General features: G+C 43.4%; 1 protein-coding gene across 3 annotated transcripts in view; it reads left to right on the top strand.

Moving 5' to 3' along the window:
• Positions 1-20006, top strand: part of VPS41 (VPS41 subunit of HOPS complex) — a 183462-nt gene that overhangs the window by 148674 nt on the left and 14782 nt on the right. For all 3 annotated transcript variants that reach the window (XM_053218649.1, XM_015071615.3, XM_015071625.3), the window contains 6 exons: positions 2346-2387; positions 2535-2585; positions 6620-6757; positions 14901-14955; positions 17152-17292; positions 18731-18867. In XM_053218649.1, the coding sequence (XP_053074624.1) occupies positions 2346-2387; positions 2535-2585; positions 6620-6757; positions 14901-14955; positions 17152-17292; positions 18731-18867 (564 nt within the window). The remainder of the gene's footprint in view (positions 1-2345; positions 2388-2534; positions 2586-6619; positions 6758-14900; positions 14956-17151; positions 17293-18730; positions 18868-20006) is intronic.

The raw sequence follows: 20006 nt of genomic DNA, 5'->3' as shown, positions 1-20006 counted from the left end.
GCATTTCTTATTTTAATACCGATCAATTATTTTTACTCTTCTAAAGTTTTAATAATTGGACACCTGTTCAAATGCTGGAGAAGGTAATAAATCAAGTAGCTTGGCTGTATAATCATGTTCAGAACACTGATCCTCACTAGATGTTCAGCTATATATATATATTTTTTTGAAGCTTATTTATTTCGAAGGAGAGAAAGAGCATGTATGTGCGCAGGGGAGGGGCAGAGAGAGAGAGGAAGAGAGAGAATGCCAAGCAGGCTTGATCTCACAAACCTTGGGGTCATGACCTGAGCCGAGATTAAGAGTCAGATGCTTAACCGACTAAGCCACCCAGGTGCCCCTAGATGTTAAGCTGTTTTAGTACTTGGGATTCAGGAATCCATTACTTGATGTGGTTATTCTGCAAAAGCAATCATAATCTGATGTGGAACTTGGAAAGTTGTGTGTGTGTGAAGTAATTGTTTCGTCAAACAATTCACATAATTCATAGAAACAGAGAAACTAGCCATACGCTCTGGCTCATTCACCTCTCTTAATCGTATGTTGCAGAATTAAAATTTTAGGTGAACTTCTGTTTTGATCCATTTATTGTGATTTTATTCGTTGGCATTCATAGATTCAGCATGTGGCGTTTCCACTGGGTCAGACGTGGAGAATGTGTTATTTTATTGCATGACAAATTTGAACAGTGGATTGTTTGACCAATGAGGGCACCCAGCTTCCACAGCTCACAGTGGCCTGTGTGTGTGTGTGTGTGTGTGTGTGCGCGCGCAACATAGAAAGCTAATCACAAGTAACCATGATGGACGTAAAGTTCATAGAACACAGTTCCTCATTCAGAAAATTGAAACGTTAGTTGAAGAGTAGAACCCGTAAGGCTCCAAAAGAATTAAATTGACTTTTTTATTTTATTGCATTAAAGGATGTTCTGCACTATATTATGTATGCACGTATACATGTATATTATGTACATATTATGCTAATGCTACAAATTAGTCGTCATAAACTTAAACTTAAATAGAAGCTAAATCCACTTTTTTTTTCCCTGAAAGATGCTTTTCACCCTTTTTTTGTACTGAATGGTTCAAGTCCTTCAGGACTGCCGATCTAAAAAGAATGAGTGCAGTTCTGAAGAAGTTCAGGGGCAGAGGGGCTGCTTCTCTGGCACAAGATGATTAAGATTAAGAGGATGAAGTGCTTGGGGCGCCTGGGTGGCGCAGTCGGTTAAGCGTCCGACTTCAGCCAGGTCACGATCTCGCGGTCCGTGAGTTCGAGCCTCGCGTCAGGCTCTGGGCGGATGGCTCGGAGCCTGGAGCCTGTTTCCGAATCTGTGTCTCCCTCTCTCTCTGCCCCTCCCCTGTTCATGCTCTGTCTCTCTCTGTCCCAAAAATAAATAAAAAACGTTGAAAAAAAAATTAAAAAAAAAAAAAAGAGGATGAAGTGCTTATATAAAAATTAATTACATTTCACCTTATCTGTTCTCCCCTTATTCCTACCCCCCATTCCCGCCATGTGTCTCCAGAGCCGAGTTTGACATGTGTAGCTGTAGAAAAAAATGATGAACGAGCTGAGACTAACTGGTGTTCAAGAGTATGAACCAAAGTTGAAGAATCAGAGTTTTCTAATTAGAAGATGCCTTAAGGATAATCTCTACCATCGTCACATTTTAGAGGGGAAACCAGTGGAGTGGGTAGGTAGGCAGCAGCAGACTCAAGAGCAGGACCCAGGCTCAGGTATCACGAATGACACTCCGTCTGATGGGCTGTCTTCTCACTCCCTGTTGTTACAGACACAGTCTCATGTGTGTTTCGTGAATGTTAAAGGTCAATAAAGTAAATCCCGAAAGTATTTGTATCCGTAGGAGACTCCAGGTATCTAATTGTTTTCCTGGCTCTCAGCCTCTTCTGCACATAAGACCAGCCCCTTACACCTGTGAAATCCGTAGAGGGTCTCAGTGAAGGTTCAGGCGGCAGGAAGCGAAGCTCACTTTTGTGGTCCTGGGAACAGTACGCTCTCCGTAGCTAGCACGAGTGACAGGAGTGCCTGTGAAGTTACGTCCAACAACACGGAGGCTGGAATATGTGTAGACGAGATGTTTGGTGTTTGGTGAGTTGTAGCAGGACAGTGTTTTAGTGGTATGCGAAACGCGCAGTCCTCAGATTGAGACACATTAAAATACGTTCCTTTACAAATATCTCCCTTAAGGGCTGTTATAATGCAGAGGAACCCGTATGTGTGGAAAAGAAACCCTCCACCGTGAACTGACGGCATGCAAGGTACACTGTGTTCAGTGTCCTCTTAACACAGCACGTGTCAATGACTGTGGCTACTTTTTTTTATTTCAGAAAGCCGTTGACATGCTTTTGGACAATGAAGATAAAATTTCAGTGAGTGTCCTTTGTTTTCATATGTGTTGCCAGATGAGTGCCTGAGAGCACCCTAGCCATGAGGAAGAGAGCTGTTTATCAGATAATCTTGCAGCTATGTTTGTGTCCCCCTGTAACTCCATGTTTAAAAATTCCTTTTCTCCCTAGATTAAAAAGGTGGTGGAAGAATTAGAAGACAGACCAGAGTTGCAACACGTGGTGAGCATGACTGTCTTCATTTGCCCTTTTAACCACACAGTGGTCGAGCCACCTGTCCGTATTGGTGGGGGATATTGGCGTGAATTCGCTCCCGTCACTACTCGGATTAGAGGTTTGACCACACACCATAATCCGCAATTAGTTTTGCTCTGACCTGCCCCCCCCCCCCCCCCCGCTAGGGACTAATTACAGATTGGGTACTTTAACTTTGACTCATAATTGTGATTTTAAGAAAAGTTATCATATTCATGTTTGTATCACCAAACTGTGTCCAGAAGCAAGGAGTAAGCACCTTGCTTCTGGAGTTACCACTGAATACAACTGCAGCATAAATTACAACACCTCAGAAGGATCCAAAAACAGAGCCCCATTTTTCTGTCCTTCACCCTCATGCTAGCTCATCCCTCTTCTCTCCTTTGGCCTCAGTGGTAGTACTGCTAAGGCCTATTCTAGACTTCCTTGAGAGGCTACTTGGATTCTCTAAATAAAGCAGGAGTGCATGTCTTCTGTGTCTTTTAAAAATGATATGAGAAAAGGCTTCAGAGAAAATAGATGGGTCCAGTAGGACTGTGGGCATCAAATTTGATGGGGCTTGATCCCACTTACAATTGGACCAAAAACCACAAAATACTTAGGAATAAACCTAATCAAAGAGGTAAAAAAGATCTGTACACTGAAAACTTTAGAAAGCTTATGAAAGAAATTGAAGAAGACACAAAGAAATGGAAAAACATTCCATGCTAATAGATTGGAAGAAGAAATATTGTTAAAATGTCTATATTACCCAAAGCAGTCTACACATTCAGTGCAATCCCTGTCAAAATAACACCAGCGTTCTTCATAGAGCTAGAGCACACAATCCTAAAATATGTATGGAATCAGAAAAGACCCCGAATGGCTAAAGTAATGTTGAAAAAGAAAACCAAAGCAGGAGGCATCACAATTCCAGACTTCAAGCTGTATTACAAAGCTGTGATCATCAACACAGTACGGCACCGGCACAAAAACAGACACTCAGATCAATGGAACAGAATAGAGAACCCAGAAATGGACCCACAGATATGTGGCCAACTAATCTTCAACAAAACAGGAAAGAATATCCTATGGGGAAAAAAAAGACAGTATTTTCAGCAAATGATGTTGGAAAAACTGGACAGTGACATGCAGAAGAATGAACCTGGACCACTTTCTTACACCATACACAAAAATAAAACTCAAAATGGATAAAAGACCTAAATGTAAGTAAGATAGGAAGCCATCAAAATCCTACAGGAGAAAACAGGCAGCAACCTCTTTGACCTCAGCTGCAGCAACTCCTTACTAGACATGTCTCCAGAGGCAAGGGAAACAAAAACAAAAATTAACTGTTGGGACCTCATCAAGATAAAAAGTTTCTGCATGGTGAAGGAAACAATCAGCAAAACTAAAAGGCAACTGACAGAATGGGAGAAGATATTTGCAAATGACATACCAGATACGGGATTAGCATCCAAAATCAATAAAGAATTTATCAAACTCAACACCCCAAAACCAAACAATCCAGTGGAGGAATGGGCAGAAGACATGAACAGACACTTTTCCAAAGAAGACATCCAGATGACTAACAGACATGTGAAAAGATGCTCAACATCACTCCTCGTCCTCAGGGAAATACAAATCAAAACCACAGTGAGATACCACCTCACACCTGTCAGAATGGCTAAAGTTAACTCAGGAAACAACAGATGTTGGGGAGGATGTGGAGAAAGGGAAACACTGTTGCACTGCTGGTGGGAATGCAAACTGGTGCAGCCGCTCTGGAAGACAGTATGGAGGTTCCTCAAAAAATTAAAAATAGAACTACCCTGTGACCCAGCAATTGTACTACTAGGTATTTATCCAAGGGATACAGGTGTGCTGTTTCGAAGGGACACATATACCCCGATGTTTGTAGCAGCGCCATCAACAAAAGCCAAATTACGGCAAGTGCCTAAATGTCCATCAACTGATGAATGGATAAAGAAGGTGTGGTGTAGATATGGAATTCTACTTGGTGATCAAAAAGAATGAAATCTTGACATTTGCAACAACATGGATGGAACTAGAATGTATTATGCTAAGCAAAATAAGTCAGAGAGACAAATATTATATGATTTCACTCATATGTGGAATTTAAGAAACACAACAGATGAACATAGGGGAAGAGAAGAAAAAATAAAAGCAGGGAGGCAACCATAAGAGACTCTTAAATACAGAGAACAGACTGAGAGTTGCTGGTGGGGTGTTGGGTGGGGGGATGGGCTAAATGGACAAGGGGCGTTAAGGAGGACACTTGTTGGGATGAGCGCAGGGTGTTATATGTAAGTGATGAATCACTAAATTTTACTCCCGAAACCATTATTACACTATATGTTAACTAACTTGGATTTAAATTAAAAAGAAAAAAATTCACTGGGGGCTCTTGTATCTTTGCCCACCTCTTTGCACCCCAAGAGGAGGCTCAGGGGATGGAGTCTTTAATCAGAAGTCAGTTTCACGCAAGAAGCTTTTTGAAGACTCCAGGATGGGAATGTGAGGTACTTTGTTTTGTTTCAGTCAGGGGTTGTGCAGATGCTATTGTGATAGCGTTCACGATTGGAAATCTCAAGATTGTCCGCTTTAACAAGCAAGGCGCCACCATGCTGGCCACTTTGGGATTTGTTTATAAAGCAATGATTTCTGGTCTGCTTGAAGCTTGAGACAGGACTGCCGGTGGGAGGTCCCTGCGTGGTAATTAGTGCAGTGGTGAAATGGTGAGAGCGCCCATCAAAATGGCTCCCCTCAAAGTGGCTCCTCTCCCCTGTCAGGCAACATAAGGTCTCTGAAAATTGGCCTTGGCAGATGTGACTGAGCCTTCCCATTCCATTGCACCTCTGGCGACCTGCACCGAGTGTCCTGCTCACACACCGACCCCAGTGCCAGGGGACAGGCAGGGCCGCCATCAGGCCACCGTGGAGTGCCAGCCACTTTCTGCCCCCTTCTGGCCTTGGGGAGACACGAAGGGTTGACCTGAGGAGCCGTTTCTCTGCGTGCATGTGTCGTGCTTAGACTCATTTAGTGAGTGTCCAACTCCAGCTAACCCAGTTACAGTCACAGCGTCAGGGGCAAACCGAGGCCCCGTTCCTCACAAACCAGTTCACTCAAGGTGGGAATGTACTTTATGTGACAGGTGCCATCAGGACTGTCCGCCTTGGGTGGGTAACGGGGTGTGTGTTTACACTGAACACTAAGTACACATCAGACGTGGATTTCTGACTTCGGTATAATGTATTGATAGGCTTAATCTTGCCTCTGAGTAGAAAGTGAATGACTCACTTCCTTTGAGGTTCATTCACTTTTTCAGACAGGTTAGGGAAAGGAATTGGTTTGGAAAATTGGCTCAGGACACCTGTACTCCTCTTGATTTTTAACCTTGGATGTCACCAGAACACGCAGCATGTCATTGCAGACACAGACCTCAACAAGGCTTAGCAGATGCGGAATGTGTGAGAGTTAATTTAGCACTTGTTGCTTGAGCTTCTAAGAACATACTCTTGTCCCATGACTGTACCCCCTTAATGTAGAAGACCAGAATTTTTAGGATTTAGGAAGGCCACTAATCAAGCATTTTACTTCTGAGGCAAAGCGGACGATGGTAATGATATTAATAACTATTATTAACCTTTCTCTAGTGCTTAGTAAATGCCATTATGGATCCGAGTGTTTTACACCTGGCAACTCATTCAGTCCTCCCAACAACCCCGTGAGATTTTTGCGGATAGACTCCATCACAGAGAGGTCAGTGACCTGTTGAGGTCACATGGCTGGTTAGTAGAACCAGGTCACTCAAGGCCATTCTCGAAAGACTACCAGAATGTCCTTGCTCTTCTGAAGGTGCTCTTTCCACTTTTCCTCCACCTAGAGATTTTCCTGAAATCTGCTTTTCCCCCAGGCTATTTCGAATCGAACACAGCAGTGTAAACAGGTATTGTTTTTCTTACTCTCATATTCATGGTTTATTCCTTTGTTCCTTTTAGTATCTGCATAAACTTTTCAAGAGAGACCATCATAAAGGGCAGCGCTACCATGAAAAGCAGATTAGCCTTTATGCTGAGTATGATCGACCAAACTTACTTCCCTTTCTCCGAGATAGTACCCATTGCCCACTTGAAAAGGTAAGTCACAGGGGCGCCCGGGTGGCTCGGTCGGGTAAGCGTCCAACTCTTGGTTTCAGCTCAGATCGTGATCTTGCACTTTGTGAGTTGGAGCCCCAAGTCGAACTCCACTCTGATAGCACAGAGCCTGCTTGGGATTCTCTCTCTCTTCTCTCTCTCTCTCTCTCTGCCCCTACCCTACTCACGTGTTTTCTCTTTCTCTCTCTCTCTTTCTCTCTCTTTCTCTCTCTCTCTCAATAAATAAATAAACTTTAAACAAAAAGAAAAGAAAAGGTAAGTGACAGACTCATCCCATACACTTAATGCTGGGGCATCCTGATGAGAACTGGAGGTCCTGTTGGCTAAGATTTTGGTGAAGAGTTAGAGCATTTCTGCTCCAGGTTTAATTGGAATAAATGTTTAATCCGGGGTCTAGGACTCCATCAACCATCAAGCAAAAACGGTATCAGCGGGGCGCTGCATGGCTCAGTCGGTTGAACTTCCAACTTTGGCTCAGGTCATGATCTCAGGTGGATTTGAGCCCCGTGTCAGGCTCTGTGCTGACAGCTCAGAGCCTGGAGCCTACTTTGATTCTGTGTGTATCTCTCTGTCCCTCCTCTGCTCACACCCTCTCTCTCTCTCTCAAAATAAATAAACATTTAAAAAAAAAATGGTATCAGGAGTCCGAGTCAGTTTACCAGGGTCAGAGTGGGGCCTCAGAGCAACCTAGGAGGGAGACCCAGGCTACCCCAAGCCGGAGGCGGTTGTCTCAGACTCAAGGTCAGTAACTTAGGTCCTGCGCCCTGTCTGCTTTCCACATCCACATCATTGGCGTCTCTGTATTTCTCTCTTATGCTACATAACATTATAATTATAATAAATTGCTAGTCTCTTTCCCACTATCCTGTACATTCTTTAAAGGACAAGGAGTTTGTCTCACTCATTTTTGATAAACCCAGCAGCCAGCACTCATTAGACATTTCCTAAATGTCTGTTGTACCATGAGTGGGTGAATAAATGACTACGTACAAGATTCTAGTTAGGACTGCACATGAACTAGTAAGTTTCATGAGCCTGCTCTTTCAACACAGTTGATACCTACCATGTTGGTACTAGAAACTGAGCAATCCAAGGCCACAAGTGTTGTTTCCCGTGGTTCTTCTTGCTGTCTGGAATGCTGTCTAACATCTATAGGTATCTTCCTGAATTCAGATGGCCAGGTAACAAATACTTTTTAGTCAGCTGTATGTATCAACAAAACAAAACAAAAATGTATTTGACCCTAAGAGATATGTATTGAGAAGTTGATTCAGGGGCACCTGGGTGGCTCAGTTGGTTAAGTGTCCAGCTCTTGGTTTCGGCCCAGGTCATGATCTCATGGTCTGTGGGTTCGAGCCCTGCACTGGGCTCTGCACTGACAGTGCAGGGGCTGCTTGGAGTCTCTCTCCCTGCCCCTCCCCCACTCACATGCTGTCTCTGTCTCCCACTTGTTCTCAAAATAAATAAATAAAAACTTAAAGAAAGGAATTGATGGATGGTAATGCAGTTGACGTGCACTGACCATGTCTAGAGTTGCTTCTTCAGCCATGTTGATAAATGTATTGGATTTATTATGAACCGATTTCAGCTCAGTTGATTTTCAAAATCTGTACTTAATGAAAAAATATCTTGCCTGCATATTAGTTGATGAAAAACTTTTAACCTTTTTAATTTGGGTCCTAAGACATTTTCCCAAGAATAAATTTGGAAATCCATCATCTTACTCTACAAAATAAAAGAGAGGTTTCCCTCTTGCCGCTACAGACTCTGTAATCTAGAGGACGAAAGTGAGACTCTTACTCTTTGAACAGTGCCCCTCCGTTCGTATCTCACTTTCTGAGGAAATGACATTTGCTTCCAGGAGGAGGGGCTGACGCTGGGTGTGGGTCTCTGTCTGAGGAGTCAGCCGTGACCAGCCGCCTCCCCGGGCTCCTTCTCATTCACAGAACTCAGGTGTGGGGGTGCCACCCAGATCCCAAGATGTTGGCATTTCTCACCCTTTCAACCCATCAGGCGTTTTCCAGTCTAGTAGTGTTCAACAGAAGGCACGCTGTTCTACCTAAAAGGGGAGCCTCAGAAAATTGCAGACCTACGAATGGCACTTGCAATACCTAGAACTTGCGTAGAGCATCATATAGACCTTTTAGAATTTTTCTCCCTGATCCACTGAGAAGAGCCAGTTGCATGTAAATGAATTCAACAGAAGCATTTTGAAGCTGATTATGTTTTAAGTAATCTCATGTTTTCCACTGAAAGAGAATTTTGAATAAAATGAATTAGAGCTGGTTATGGTACAGACATGCCATTAAAAATAATCAAGTCAACAAGCTACCTTTTTAGAACTTTCTAGATGAGCTTTCCTGTTACAGATCCTTGAGACTTCTTCATAAGAGATTATCTTTCATCAGGATCCATTGTGTATATCCATCTGTATATTCGCACAAAAATACATCATTATCCTTGCTCAGGTACATAATGCCGTCTTAAAGAAGATACACTTTAGTAACTCATGAAGGATCTCATTCTTTTTTCCCTAGAAAGGAGAACTTTATAGACATTTAATCATCTTAGAAATCCTTGTATGTTTACTTATAGCCTGAAAAAGAACGAATTCATTCTATATTTACTTATAACCTGAAAAAACTAGCAATTTATAAAAAGCAAATTTGCCCCCCATGAAATGCATGCCAAGCATGCTAACTGTGAAGTCAAGGTCATGAGTACAGGTGCACCTGTTCTGTCTAAAGAGAGACTCAGTAAATTTGTATCATTTTCTATTAAATACAAAGTTAAGTACTTAAATTTTTTAATGCCCCTACCAAAGAAATCTCTGTTTCAGAAGAGTGGATAGATGTTTAGTCCTATAAATGCTTGGGTGGTATTTTGGTGTTCATTTTAATTTAACTGGGAAGGGCCTAACGTTTCAGGGCTTTATTCAAAACATGTTGACCCCCTCTTGTTGATAATTCACTTCTGGCAGAATAGTTCTGTCTTTTTCTGGTTTTCTGCCTTTGTGGGGATTTGGGTAATTGTTGAGAGGTAGAGTGACTTCAAATGATGGCTGGGTGAAATCTTCAAGAATCCCAGTAAAACTTAGTTTGTATTGCTTGAAATCCCACAATCGATAATATTTGGCCAAAACTTTATAGAGATTCTGACATCACATCAGAAGCCCTGTAAGGAAGTGGCATTCACAAGGCAGCAGTAGTTATCAAAGACCAGAGTTCAGGATTTAAAATCACCACAACTCCTAAATTCTAAAACTAATCATAAGCCTTTATGAAACTGTTGTTCCTTCTAAAGAAGATAACAGAGGTGGTAGGTATTTATAACATCGACAGCAATTTTAAAAGACCATAAAAATCGTTTATGTTTCCATTGTGCCTTATAACATGTGCCGTGTTTTCATGTACCTTATTTTTATTTAATCTCTACAAAAGCACAGGTAGGTGGATAAAGTCATTTTATCCCCAACAAGCTGAGTCTTCAGGAATTGAAAGAAACAAAACCCAGTCTAGAGCTAATAAGTCAGAGGGCCCAGACTTGGAACTTAGATCTCTTAAGTTAGATGCCCTAGTCTTTCCGGGATGGTGAGGAATCATTTCTCAGGTTTAAAATGTTAATTAAAATAATAACAATGGTAATGAAGATAATCCTTAGTATTGCAAGAATCATGAAAGGCATCAGTTGTTTTTTTTTTTTAATTTTTTAAATGTTTTTATTTATTTTTGAGAGAGAGAGAGAGAGAGACAGAGCATGAGTAGGGGAGGGGCAGAGAGATAGGGAGACACAGAATCTGAAGCAGGCTCCAGGCTCTGAGCTATCAGCACACAGCCCGACGCGGGGCTCGAACCCACGAACCATGAGATCATGACCTGAGCTGAAGTCAGACACTTAACTGACTGAGCCACCCAGGCGCCCCAGAAGACATCAGTTTTTAAACTAAATTGTCAACAGGTACTAGTTTTCATTTACAAATCTCACTTGTTTATGCCTAGAATAGATAAAAGCAGAATATCAGCTGTGCAGCTTTGGAAATTGATACCTGAATTTAAGATCTCCCTCATTTGTTATGGCATTTATAAGGTGGCAATATTTATGAACTTGGAGAAGTAAAGCTGGGAGATGCAAAGTTTATGGATTCCCATTAGTGACCTTTAAAGAGTATACTGTATACTGGATAAATGATGGCCGGGTCAAGTCTGGGTGGAAGTTATTATTTAATTTATAGATGATCAGGTTCTTGTTAGTTACCCCCAAATTTCTCACTTTGTTCCTTGCCTTTATATGAAATCGGGAAAAGGAAAATTAAAACATTACTTCTGCATCATTTTTTACTCCACTTCTGTCATTATTATTTTTCCTTTTATTTTTGTTATGATTCTCCCTTTCTGTCTGTGTCTGTGTTGGTCTCTGTGTCTGTCTGTCTCCCTCCTTTTTGGCTTTAAAAATCTTAGTTTCCCTACTGTTTCCTCTAGAGGGAGCACTGTGGCCCAAGAACATTCAAGAATCTAGGGAAACATGGTTTTATGCACTATGTCAATAATAGAAAAATTCTGTGTACCAGAAATATTTTCTTTTTACAGTTTACTCAGAATCGGTGAGATTTCTAGAGTCTCTGCTCTCTCATATAAGAGAAAAGAAGAATAATTTCAGATACTGTCAAAAAGTAGTCCTAAAACATTTAAAAATCTGGGAAACTCAAATTTCAGAGACTCAGATTATCTTTGAGCTTGTTATTATACATCTGCTTGCATTCCAGACCATTCTTGACTTCAGACTTGCCTTTAGACGTTTCTTCCCACATGACTTGTCATTTTTCATAATATCCAAACAGAGCTGGCAGCATCATCCTGTGGAATGTTCTACAGTGATGAAACTGTGCTGCCCTGACAAGATAGCCAGGAGCCACGTGGGACAGTCAGGTGGTCGAAAAGCATCTAGTGAGGAACTGAATTTTTAATTTGAATTTGATAGCTACATGCAAGAGACTGCTGTCTTAGACAGCTCAGGTGAGTCCTCAGGCTACAAAGTCTGTGTGGTTTGAGACAGACATGTTCTTAAATGCTCAAGAGAAGGGGAGATGGCTTTGTTGGAAACTTCTGGTACTTTAGTGTCAGCAAATTTCCCAGTATGAAACTGACTTATAGATACCTTTTGGTAATAAACTAAGCAGTATACTCTTTAGTCACACCATCTTCCTTTAAACATTCTACCTGTCCGGTCATATCACACAACATAGTCTCACCCAGCCATAAGCTGTCCGTCTGTCTAGCAGCTCGCAGGAGTCAAGGTCCTCAGCTGGTTTCTTTATAACTTTTTGTTGGAATGGTCCCCGGTCCTCTGGACTTCATATTTGTTTGCTGTTTCCTTTCACAATTTAACTGCTCACATGTGTATCCTGTCTCTGCTCTAGAACATCCCAGAAGGGTAAGGAATCCGTAAGAAAGTTACATTGTTTGTGATGATGGTTCATTTATGGACCTGACGGTATAGAGATAGGGTAAATCGTGTTTTTGATCAAAACAAAGGAAGATCTTCTAGGTGTTAGTTAGGATTAGGTTCAGCTATGAGCGATAAAAATCCCAAAATAATAGTGGCTTCAGCAGAGTAGCCACATGGAAGTCCAGGTGGCAGAGCCCTGTCGGTGGTGGCCGCCACGCGGTCTTTTCTCCTGGTCTCTCACCTTGTAGGACCTCGAGCTGGAGGTATAAGATAGTATCATTCATGTTTCCGGGAGAAGATTGGGTGAAAGCACTAAAAATAAGAAAAAGCGTTGACTCGCATTGCTTCTTAAGATTGCCAGAAGCTGCCACGTTGCCGGTTCATCTCTGTGGGAGACGTTAGTCACACCGCTCCCCTGTGGCTAGGAAGGCTGTTTTTTAAATTCTGAGCAGTCACACACCCACCAGAAATCTTATTACTACAGAAAATGGGTAAAGGATATTGGGGGGTAACCTCTGCCACATAACATTTTTTTTTTAATTTTTTTTTAGTTTATTATTTTTTTTTTTGAGAGAGACAGAGACAGCACAAGTGGGGTAGGGACAGGGAGAGAGAGAATCCCAAGCAGGCTCCATCCTGTCAGCGCAGAGTGTGATGCTGGGCTCGAACCCCCAAATCCGTGAGATCACGACCTACGCCGAGACCACGTATCAGACGCTTAACCTACTGAACTACCCAGGCGCCCCTGCCATGTAACTGCTAAAGAATCTTGTGGGCCATCCAACTAAGAGTGTTTCCTCTTCATCGTGACCTTCTAGTCTTCTCGTTTCCTCACTTAAATAATTTGTGTACCTCAAACTCCTCCCTGTCATTCTGAGGCAAGGGTTGTTTTTCCTTTCTTTAATGTTTGGTTAACATCGATTTCTACGATCAGCATTTTTTCCTCCCTTTTTAGCTGTTAATCTCTAACCAGAGGCACATTTAAATCTATATTCTACACAAAAAATTTTAAGTCAAAAATGAGAACTCCAAACCTGATCCTGCTGCCATTTTCCAAGAGGGGTCATTAGCCCAAAGAGCTGCTGAACTTGCGCTGTTCTTTTTATCGCCTTGTTCTTGTTTTTAAAACAACCATTGGCTTTTTTAACCCAACCATTGGGTTTTTAAATGACTACGCAACCCAATAATCTTCCTCCTGAAACCTTTTCTGCCTACTCCATCTGTTTAAAAGAAAAGATTTCCTGCACACCCACTAGGAGCCAGGCATCGTGCAGGGCACAGGGCTCAGGGCTCGAGTCACGTGGTCCCGGGCTGCGGAGAGCAGGCGGTTAGGGGTGGTTAACGCCCGGTAGGTCATCGTGGGGAAGAAGTGTGCGGGCTGCCCCGAGGCTGAGTACCTGGGGTCTGGCCTGCTGGGGGGCCCAAGGAATATTTGCCTGAATGGGCGGGGCGGGGGAGGGGGTTTGGGGGAAGGGAGGGCAGCCTTCCAGGCCAAGGGACCGCAGGGGAGGGGTGAGCGGAGTGTGAGGTGTTGCTGCCCAGAAAGGCAAAGGCAGAGCAGATCGTGGATGTCTCATAGGCCCCAGCGAAGATTCTCGGCTGTCAGAGCACAGCAACGCAGTAGGAAGGTTACACAGGTAGGTGGGGTGGGAGATGAGGTTTCCGGGTGATCTCTCCTCATACCGCACCCAGTTCTGATGCCACACCTCTTCCATAAACCGGGGCTCATGTCCCGTGTCTGTGCACCTGGCCTTCTATTCGTGCCTCCCTGGTCACGGGATTGTGTGCTGTTGCCTCTCTGTGAGCCTCCCTGGAGTGCAGCGGTCGCGTGCTACCTCCTTGCAAGGAGAGCTCTCCCCCACCCCGCCCCCAGCCAACTTCCCTGGCGACATCAGCATCAGCATTATCTTTACTACCGTCCCCTTCGCATCTCCATCCGACGTGACCCTCCAGTGCCCAGTAGAGTGTATGGTAAATGTGTGCCAGCCCGTTCTCAAGTATGCAAGTATTTATGGACACGGTGTGTCTTTTTTCTTAGGCTTAAGGAAATGCAGTCACCTGTAGAGTCCCTCGTTTCTGTACTGGATCTCTTTTTTGAGATCACTTTTTTGAGATCTCTTTTTTGATGGTCACATATGGTTTTTCCCCCTCTCGGCTTTTGACAGACCCTTGCCCAGCGTTCTGTTTCAAACCCTGTGAGCCAGCAGTGGAAATATCTGATCTGTGTGCTTGTTTGTGCATCAGACCACTGAGCTGTGGTCCACTCGGTGCTGGGAACGTGCCGCGATGAACAGCAGTGCCTTCCCAGAGCTTGCGTTCTGGTGGAGGGACAGGGAGCTGAAAGTGGTGACTGGGAATTAGGTGGGGAGCAGTGCTCTGAAGAAACCTGAAGTCACATCGAGAGAAAGCCTGGTGGGAAAGTCCTTCTCTTCTGCCTTTGCTCATGGAAGGTTCTGCATTATTTCAAATACATTACCGGTTAAATTCTGTTCAGTCCGTCACCTGAGAAGCGAGTGAGGCCAGCCACCAGCAAAACCTAAGACTTGGGTGTTGTTCACTTTTTGTTTTTAAAGGGAAGCAATGGAAAAATTCTCTCGAGCATCTATGTGTAAGTGAGTCTGTTGAAATTTATTCTTGCCTGATAAGCCAGAGTGACATTTTTACCCTGTTCTGTTTGAAGGCTCTTGAGATCTGTCAACAGAGAAACTTTGTGGAAGAGACAATTTATCTTCTGAGTAAGTAGCATTTACTCCCTTTGGTCCCTGTAAGCTACACAACGGGGCGATGGTGTCATGTAAATTGTCTAAGAATGGACATCAGCTTTAGACCACGGTCACACAAAGCTTAGAGCCTGTTCCCTGTAAGAATTTAACATATGGAAAAGGAGACTTCACAGCTCAGTAGCGAAGGAAACGTTATTTAATAAATGCTACTGAGATAACATCTTCGTTTTGTGTAATAAACCAGACTGTATCAGCTGACACATCACAAATAAACTGTAGATGGGTTGGCGAGTTTGTCTATTTAAAAAAAAAAAATGTCAGCCGGGCGCCTGAGTGGCTCAGTCGGTTAAGCATCCAACTTCGGCTCAGGTCATGGTCTCGCGGTCCGTGAGTTCGAGCCCCGCGTCGGGCTCTGTGCTGACAGCTCAGAGCCTGGAGCCTGTTTCAGATTCTGTGTCTCCCTCTTTCTCTGACCCTCCCTTGTTCATGCGCATTCTCTCTCTCTCCTCTCTCTCTCTCTCTCTCTCTCTCTCTCTCTGTCTCAAAAATAAATGTTAAAAAAAAAATTAAAAAAAAAAAATGTCAGCCTATTTTACCATGATCTTGGTAGAAAATAATGTTCATTGTCAGTAATCACACTTTAAGTGACCAGAGAAAATGCGGTTGAATGTGGACATTTTGGAGAGAGGAAAACTGTTTGGTATAATCTAGTTCTGAGTTGCCCCTAGGCCTCTGGCATGGCCTCCGTATGTGTCATAGTTTTTGTACCAAGGGCGCAGGACCTACTGTCTTTCCCATTCCTCCTAAATGAACCACTTGCAAAGAAGCAGGGTGGATTCCTGAAGGTTTCCCAAGGAAGCTCTATGCAGATATTTGTGGTATAAGCACAGAGTTCAGACATTAGGTGTTTCTCCAGCATCTCTTCCCTAAAAATACTCCAGTTGGGTAGATTTTTGTCACAATGTCACATTGTCTTAGCAGACAAGGAAGTAGAGGACTTACAAAGGGAGACATAATCTCCTTTTTTAAAGTTATAAAAACTTTAAAATCCTACACATTTTAAAAATTAACCATTTTAAAGACCTAAGACAATGGGAATAATATTTGTAGGACAAACAGGATGCTATAGAAGGTACGACAGATTGGGATCTCATTTTATTCCCAGGCCAGCTATTATCACCGGATAATGGCGGCTCAGAACGAGGAGGATTTGAGACCCGCTACTGGTTCCTGCCACAGGGCTGGCACTTGCTGTCCCGCCTCTGAGTAAAGCTTTCTACATGTACTGTATTAAAGACTCGTGGAAACTGTTAAAGCCATTAAAATACCAGTAGATCAGTGGGCAAAGTGTGTAAAGATAACCGAATAAAAGCATAGTTGGTAAAAATTTCATTTAATGAGGGCAGTTGGAAGGCTTTCCCCTGAACTTGGAGAGAAGGAAATGAGGTACTTGATAGTTGAACTTGCATTTGCCACAAAGCGTATCAAAAGAGCAAATCCAGAGCTACCTCAAGAGGCAGAATGACTCCAGGACCTTTAAGTCTTAACTGTGTTTGGGTATGAATGTGTCCAAAAGAAATACACGTCTGTCAGAGGGAAGTCGGAATCTGACAGACTGGGTCAGATTTCAGACCTGCCGCATAGTAGCTGTATGATCTTGGCAAGTTATTAATGTTTCTGTGTCCTCTTCCGTAAGACAGAAATATTACTAGAACATCCCTCGTAGGATTATAGTGTCGGTTAAATGATGTAATTTATGTGAAGCACTTACATGAGTACTTACCACAAAGGAAACACCCAGTAAATAGGGAGATTCATTATTTCACTGTGTTTAAATAGTAAAGGCTAATGTCACATGAGAAAACAGTAGCCTTCAAGACCAGAGATGCATAAACAAGAGGTAGGCGATTTCTTTAAAAATGTTTTATTAAAAGATCCTAGGGGTGCCTGGGTGGCTCAGTCGGTTACGTGTCCAACTTTGGCTCAGGTCATGATCTCATGGTCTGTGAGTTCGATCCCCGCATTGGGCTCTGTGCTGACAGCTCAGAGCCTGGAGCCTGTTTCAGATTCTGTGTCTCCCTCTCTCTCTGACCCTCCCCCATTCGTGCTGTGTCTCTCTCTGTCTCAAAAATAAATAAAAACGTTAAAAAAAAATTTTAATAAAAAAAAAAAAGATTCTAAATGAAGTATTTCTCCCATCTTTGCTAGGCCGAATGGGCAATAGCCGAAGTGCCCTGAAGATGATCACGGAGGAGTTGCACGATGTTGATAAAGCGATTGAATTCGCCAAGGAGCAAGACGACGGAGAACTCTGGGAAGACCTGATTTTATATTCCATCGACAAACCGCGTAAGCAGAAAAGCCCATCTGCGATCAGGCCTCTTATCTCTCAATACAGCCAGTGACATCTAGAGTAAGAATGATCTCAAGACCCACTGGGTGGAAAATAGGGCGAAGTATCTGTGATAAAAATAGGCTAAGTACCTTGTAACGACTTCCAGTGCTTCTCCTGCGCAGAGAAGCCTGGGGCCCCATCACATTGCATGACCTGAATGTGATAAACAGGTGGTTAACCTGATGATATTCACTGTGTCCCGGTCAACATCTTCTTACCTACCATACCAAACTCAGTAAATGTGATCCGGCTGAGTTTTGTTTTTCCAATTTGTATACAGGGGCCTTTATTTTGAAAATGTAAAGCCTTGCCAGTGCCTTTTTATGGACCCCTAGAACTGTCACTAGACACTGACGGTCCTTGGATGTTTGCTGGGACAGTAACTGGCGTCTCTCCGTCCCGCTGTACTGCCTCAGTGTAGCTCCAGGAGCATGAGTGTGTCGCCGCCACGGGATTGTCCGCCTCCAGGGCTCCCATTTCGGAAAGAAATACGCAATCACCCAGCAGTAACCCAGGCCCTCTTTTGAAGATCTAGAAATGATTCCAAAACTGGCAACAGTGGTTCAAAGTCTGCTCCCTTCCTTTCGCTATTTTAGTAAGAAGGCTTCTCTGTTCCAAGGCTCTCAAGTTTTAGAAACTGCTCTCGGGATTGTCTTTTTATCAGAGATGCAAGAGGATAATGCGGTTCAAGTCAGTTGCAGATGTAGATTGTCACATGCGCGTGCATCTTTGAGAATCTAACTCAGTGTGAGAAAGTCGTCGTTTACCGACCTTCAAGGAGGCAGGGTGGGTGAAACGGAGCACAGCATGACCTGGCCCGGGGTCTGGCCTGGGAGTGAATTTGGCTTTTGACTTGCTAGGTATGTGGCCCTGGATGAATCAGGCAACCACCCCATTTCCCTTTTCTGTAAAATGGAGGCAAACAACACTGCTACCTTGCCGAACATTGGAGAAAAGGGGGAGCCAAGCCATAGTGTAAACTCTCGGTAAATGTTAGGCATCAGCATGGCAGGCTGTGTTCTGAAGTCCTCATCTGCTCTCGAGCTGTTCCTTTAAAGGAAATAATTTGGGGGGCACCTGGGTGGCTTAGTTGGTTAGGCGTCCAACCCTTGACTTCAGCTCAGGTCATGATCTCGTGGTTTGGGAGTTCAAGCCCCACATTGGGCTCTGGGCTGACAGTGCAGAGCCCTCTTGGGATTCTGTCTCCCTCTCTCTCTGCCCCCCTGCCGCGCGCGCGCGCGCTCTCTCTCTCTCTCTCTCTCTCTCTCTCTCAAAATAAAAATAAGCTTAAAAAAAAATAAAGGAAATAAGTTTTTATTTGAGTCACTTTTGGCCTAAAACTGCACTATGTAAACTGCTTATGTCCTAATTATCGCATGTGCTATTTTGCAGCATTTATTACTGGCTTACTAAACAACATTGGCACGCACGTAGACCCAATTCTCCTGATTCATCGTATTAAGGAAGGAATGGAGATTCCCAATTTGAGAGACTCCTTGGTTAAAATTCTGCAAGACTACAATTTGCAAGTAAGTATCCTTTCTTGGACAAACCCGCCTGGGGGGGTGGGATGAGTCGACTTCCGGATAAACATTTGTAGGGTTATTTTCGATATCTAAGAATTCATTTGGATAACTACATTTGCTTTCGGCCCAGATATTTGGGAAACTCATGGAGTAGAGAAATAAGAAATCTCCCTAGAAGCTACTGAATTGTTTTAACCATTCCCAAATTTCCTCTTCTTGATACGCAGTCATTCTTCCATTTATGTGGTTGATGTCACATGGCATTTGCAAGGCTGAGGCGTGGTTGCACTGGCTCCTGGGCCACTCAAACCAGTTTTGAGTAGAATGAGTATTGTGTCCACTGGGAAGAATAAAAAACATGTTTTTCAAATAATTCTTTTATTTCCTTGAAGTTTCTCAGTAACCCATTGCCTGAAACATGTTGAATACGTGATCTCATTTAATGTTTTGTCTGCTTCCCCGACCAGTACAACCTCGTTGTCTGTAATAGTTCAGAACTTGGTGATAAAAGCAATGGAATGCCTTATTTTCATATAAGTAATTAACATGCTAATTAGAAAGCACCCTCCCCTTTTCTCTAAAAGGACTCCTAACAATTACTATTTCCCAGGATGCTGGTAGCTTCCACAGAACTTGAAACTGTTGAAAGCACATTTCTTTAACAGTTTGGACTCTTCTTTCTCTACTTCGTTTGAAAATGAGTTTCTATTAGGATAGAGGGAAATTGCTTTCTTGGAAACACAAAGATTTTGCAGGCAGAGCCAGAGGATAAGGTTCTGGGGAGAGAAGTGATTGGCAGGTTAAGTAAGGAGAGGAGCGTCATGACGAGGATTTGTGGGGCCCCTGGCCGCTGTGAGGGGTGCCGAGTGGGGGGCTGCCCGCTGCACTTGGGCTGGTGGGCGCAGGTAAGAGGAGAAGTTGAGAAAGACTGATGGCAACAGGAAGTCAAGGGACAGGTGGAAAAGCAGGACAGAGGGACAAGAATGTGGGACCCGGAAGTGGGGTGTGGTCACATTAAAATTTCCAAACGCGTCCTCGTAAAATTTCCAAAGGGGTCCTTCAAAAAGTAGGGTGAAGGGTGAGGGTCGTCAGTGTGGAATTAGTCCTGAGACTGTGGGGGCAGTGAGTCCTCCCCGAGGGTG

Source organism: Acinonyx jubatus, chromosome A2, assembly GCF_027475565.1.
Source record: "Acinonyx jubatus isolate Ajub_Pintada_27869175 chromosome A2, VMU_Ajub_asm_v1.0, whole genome shotgun sequence".
Taxonomy (NCBI): domain Eukaryota; kingdom Metazoa; phylum Chordata; class Mammalia; order Carnivora; family Felidae; genus Acinonyx; species Acinonyx jubatus.
This window is presented reverse-complemented; position numbering and strand designations above follow the sequence as displayed.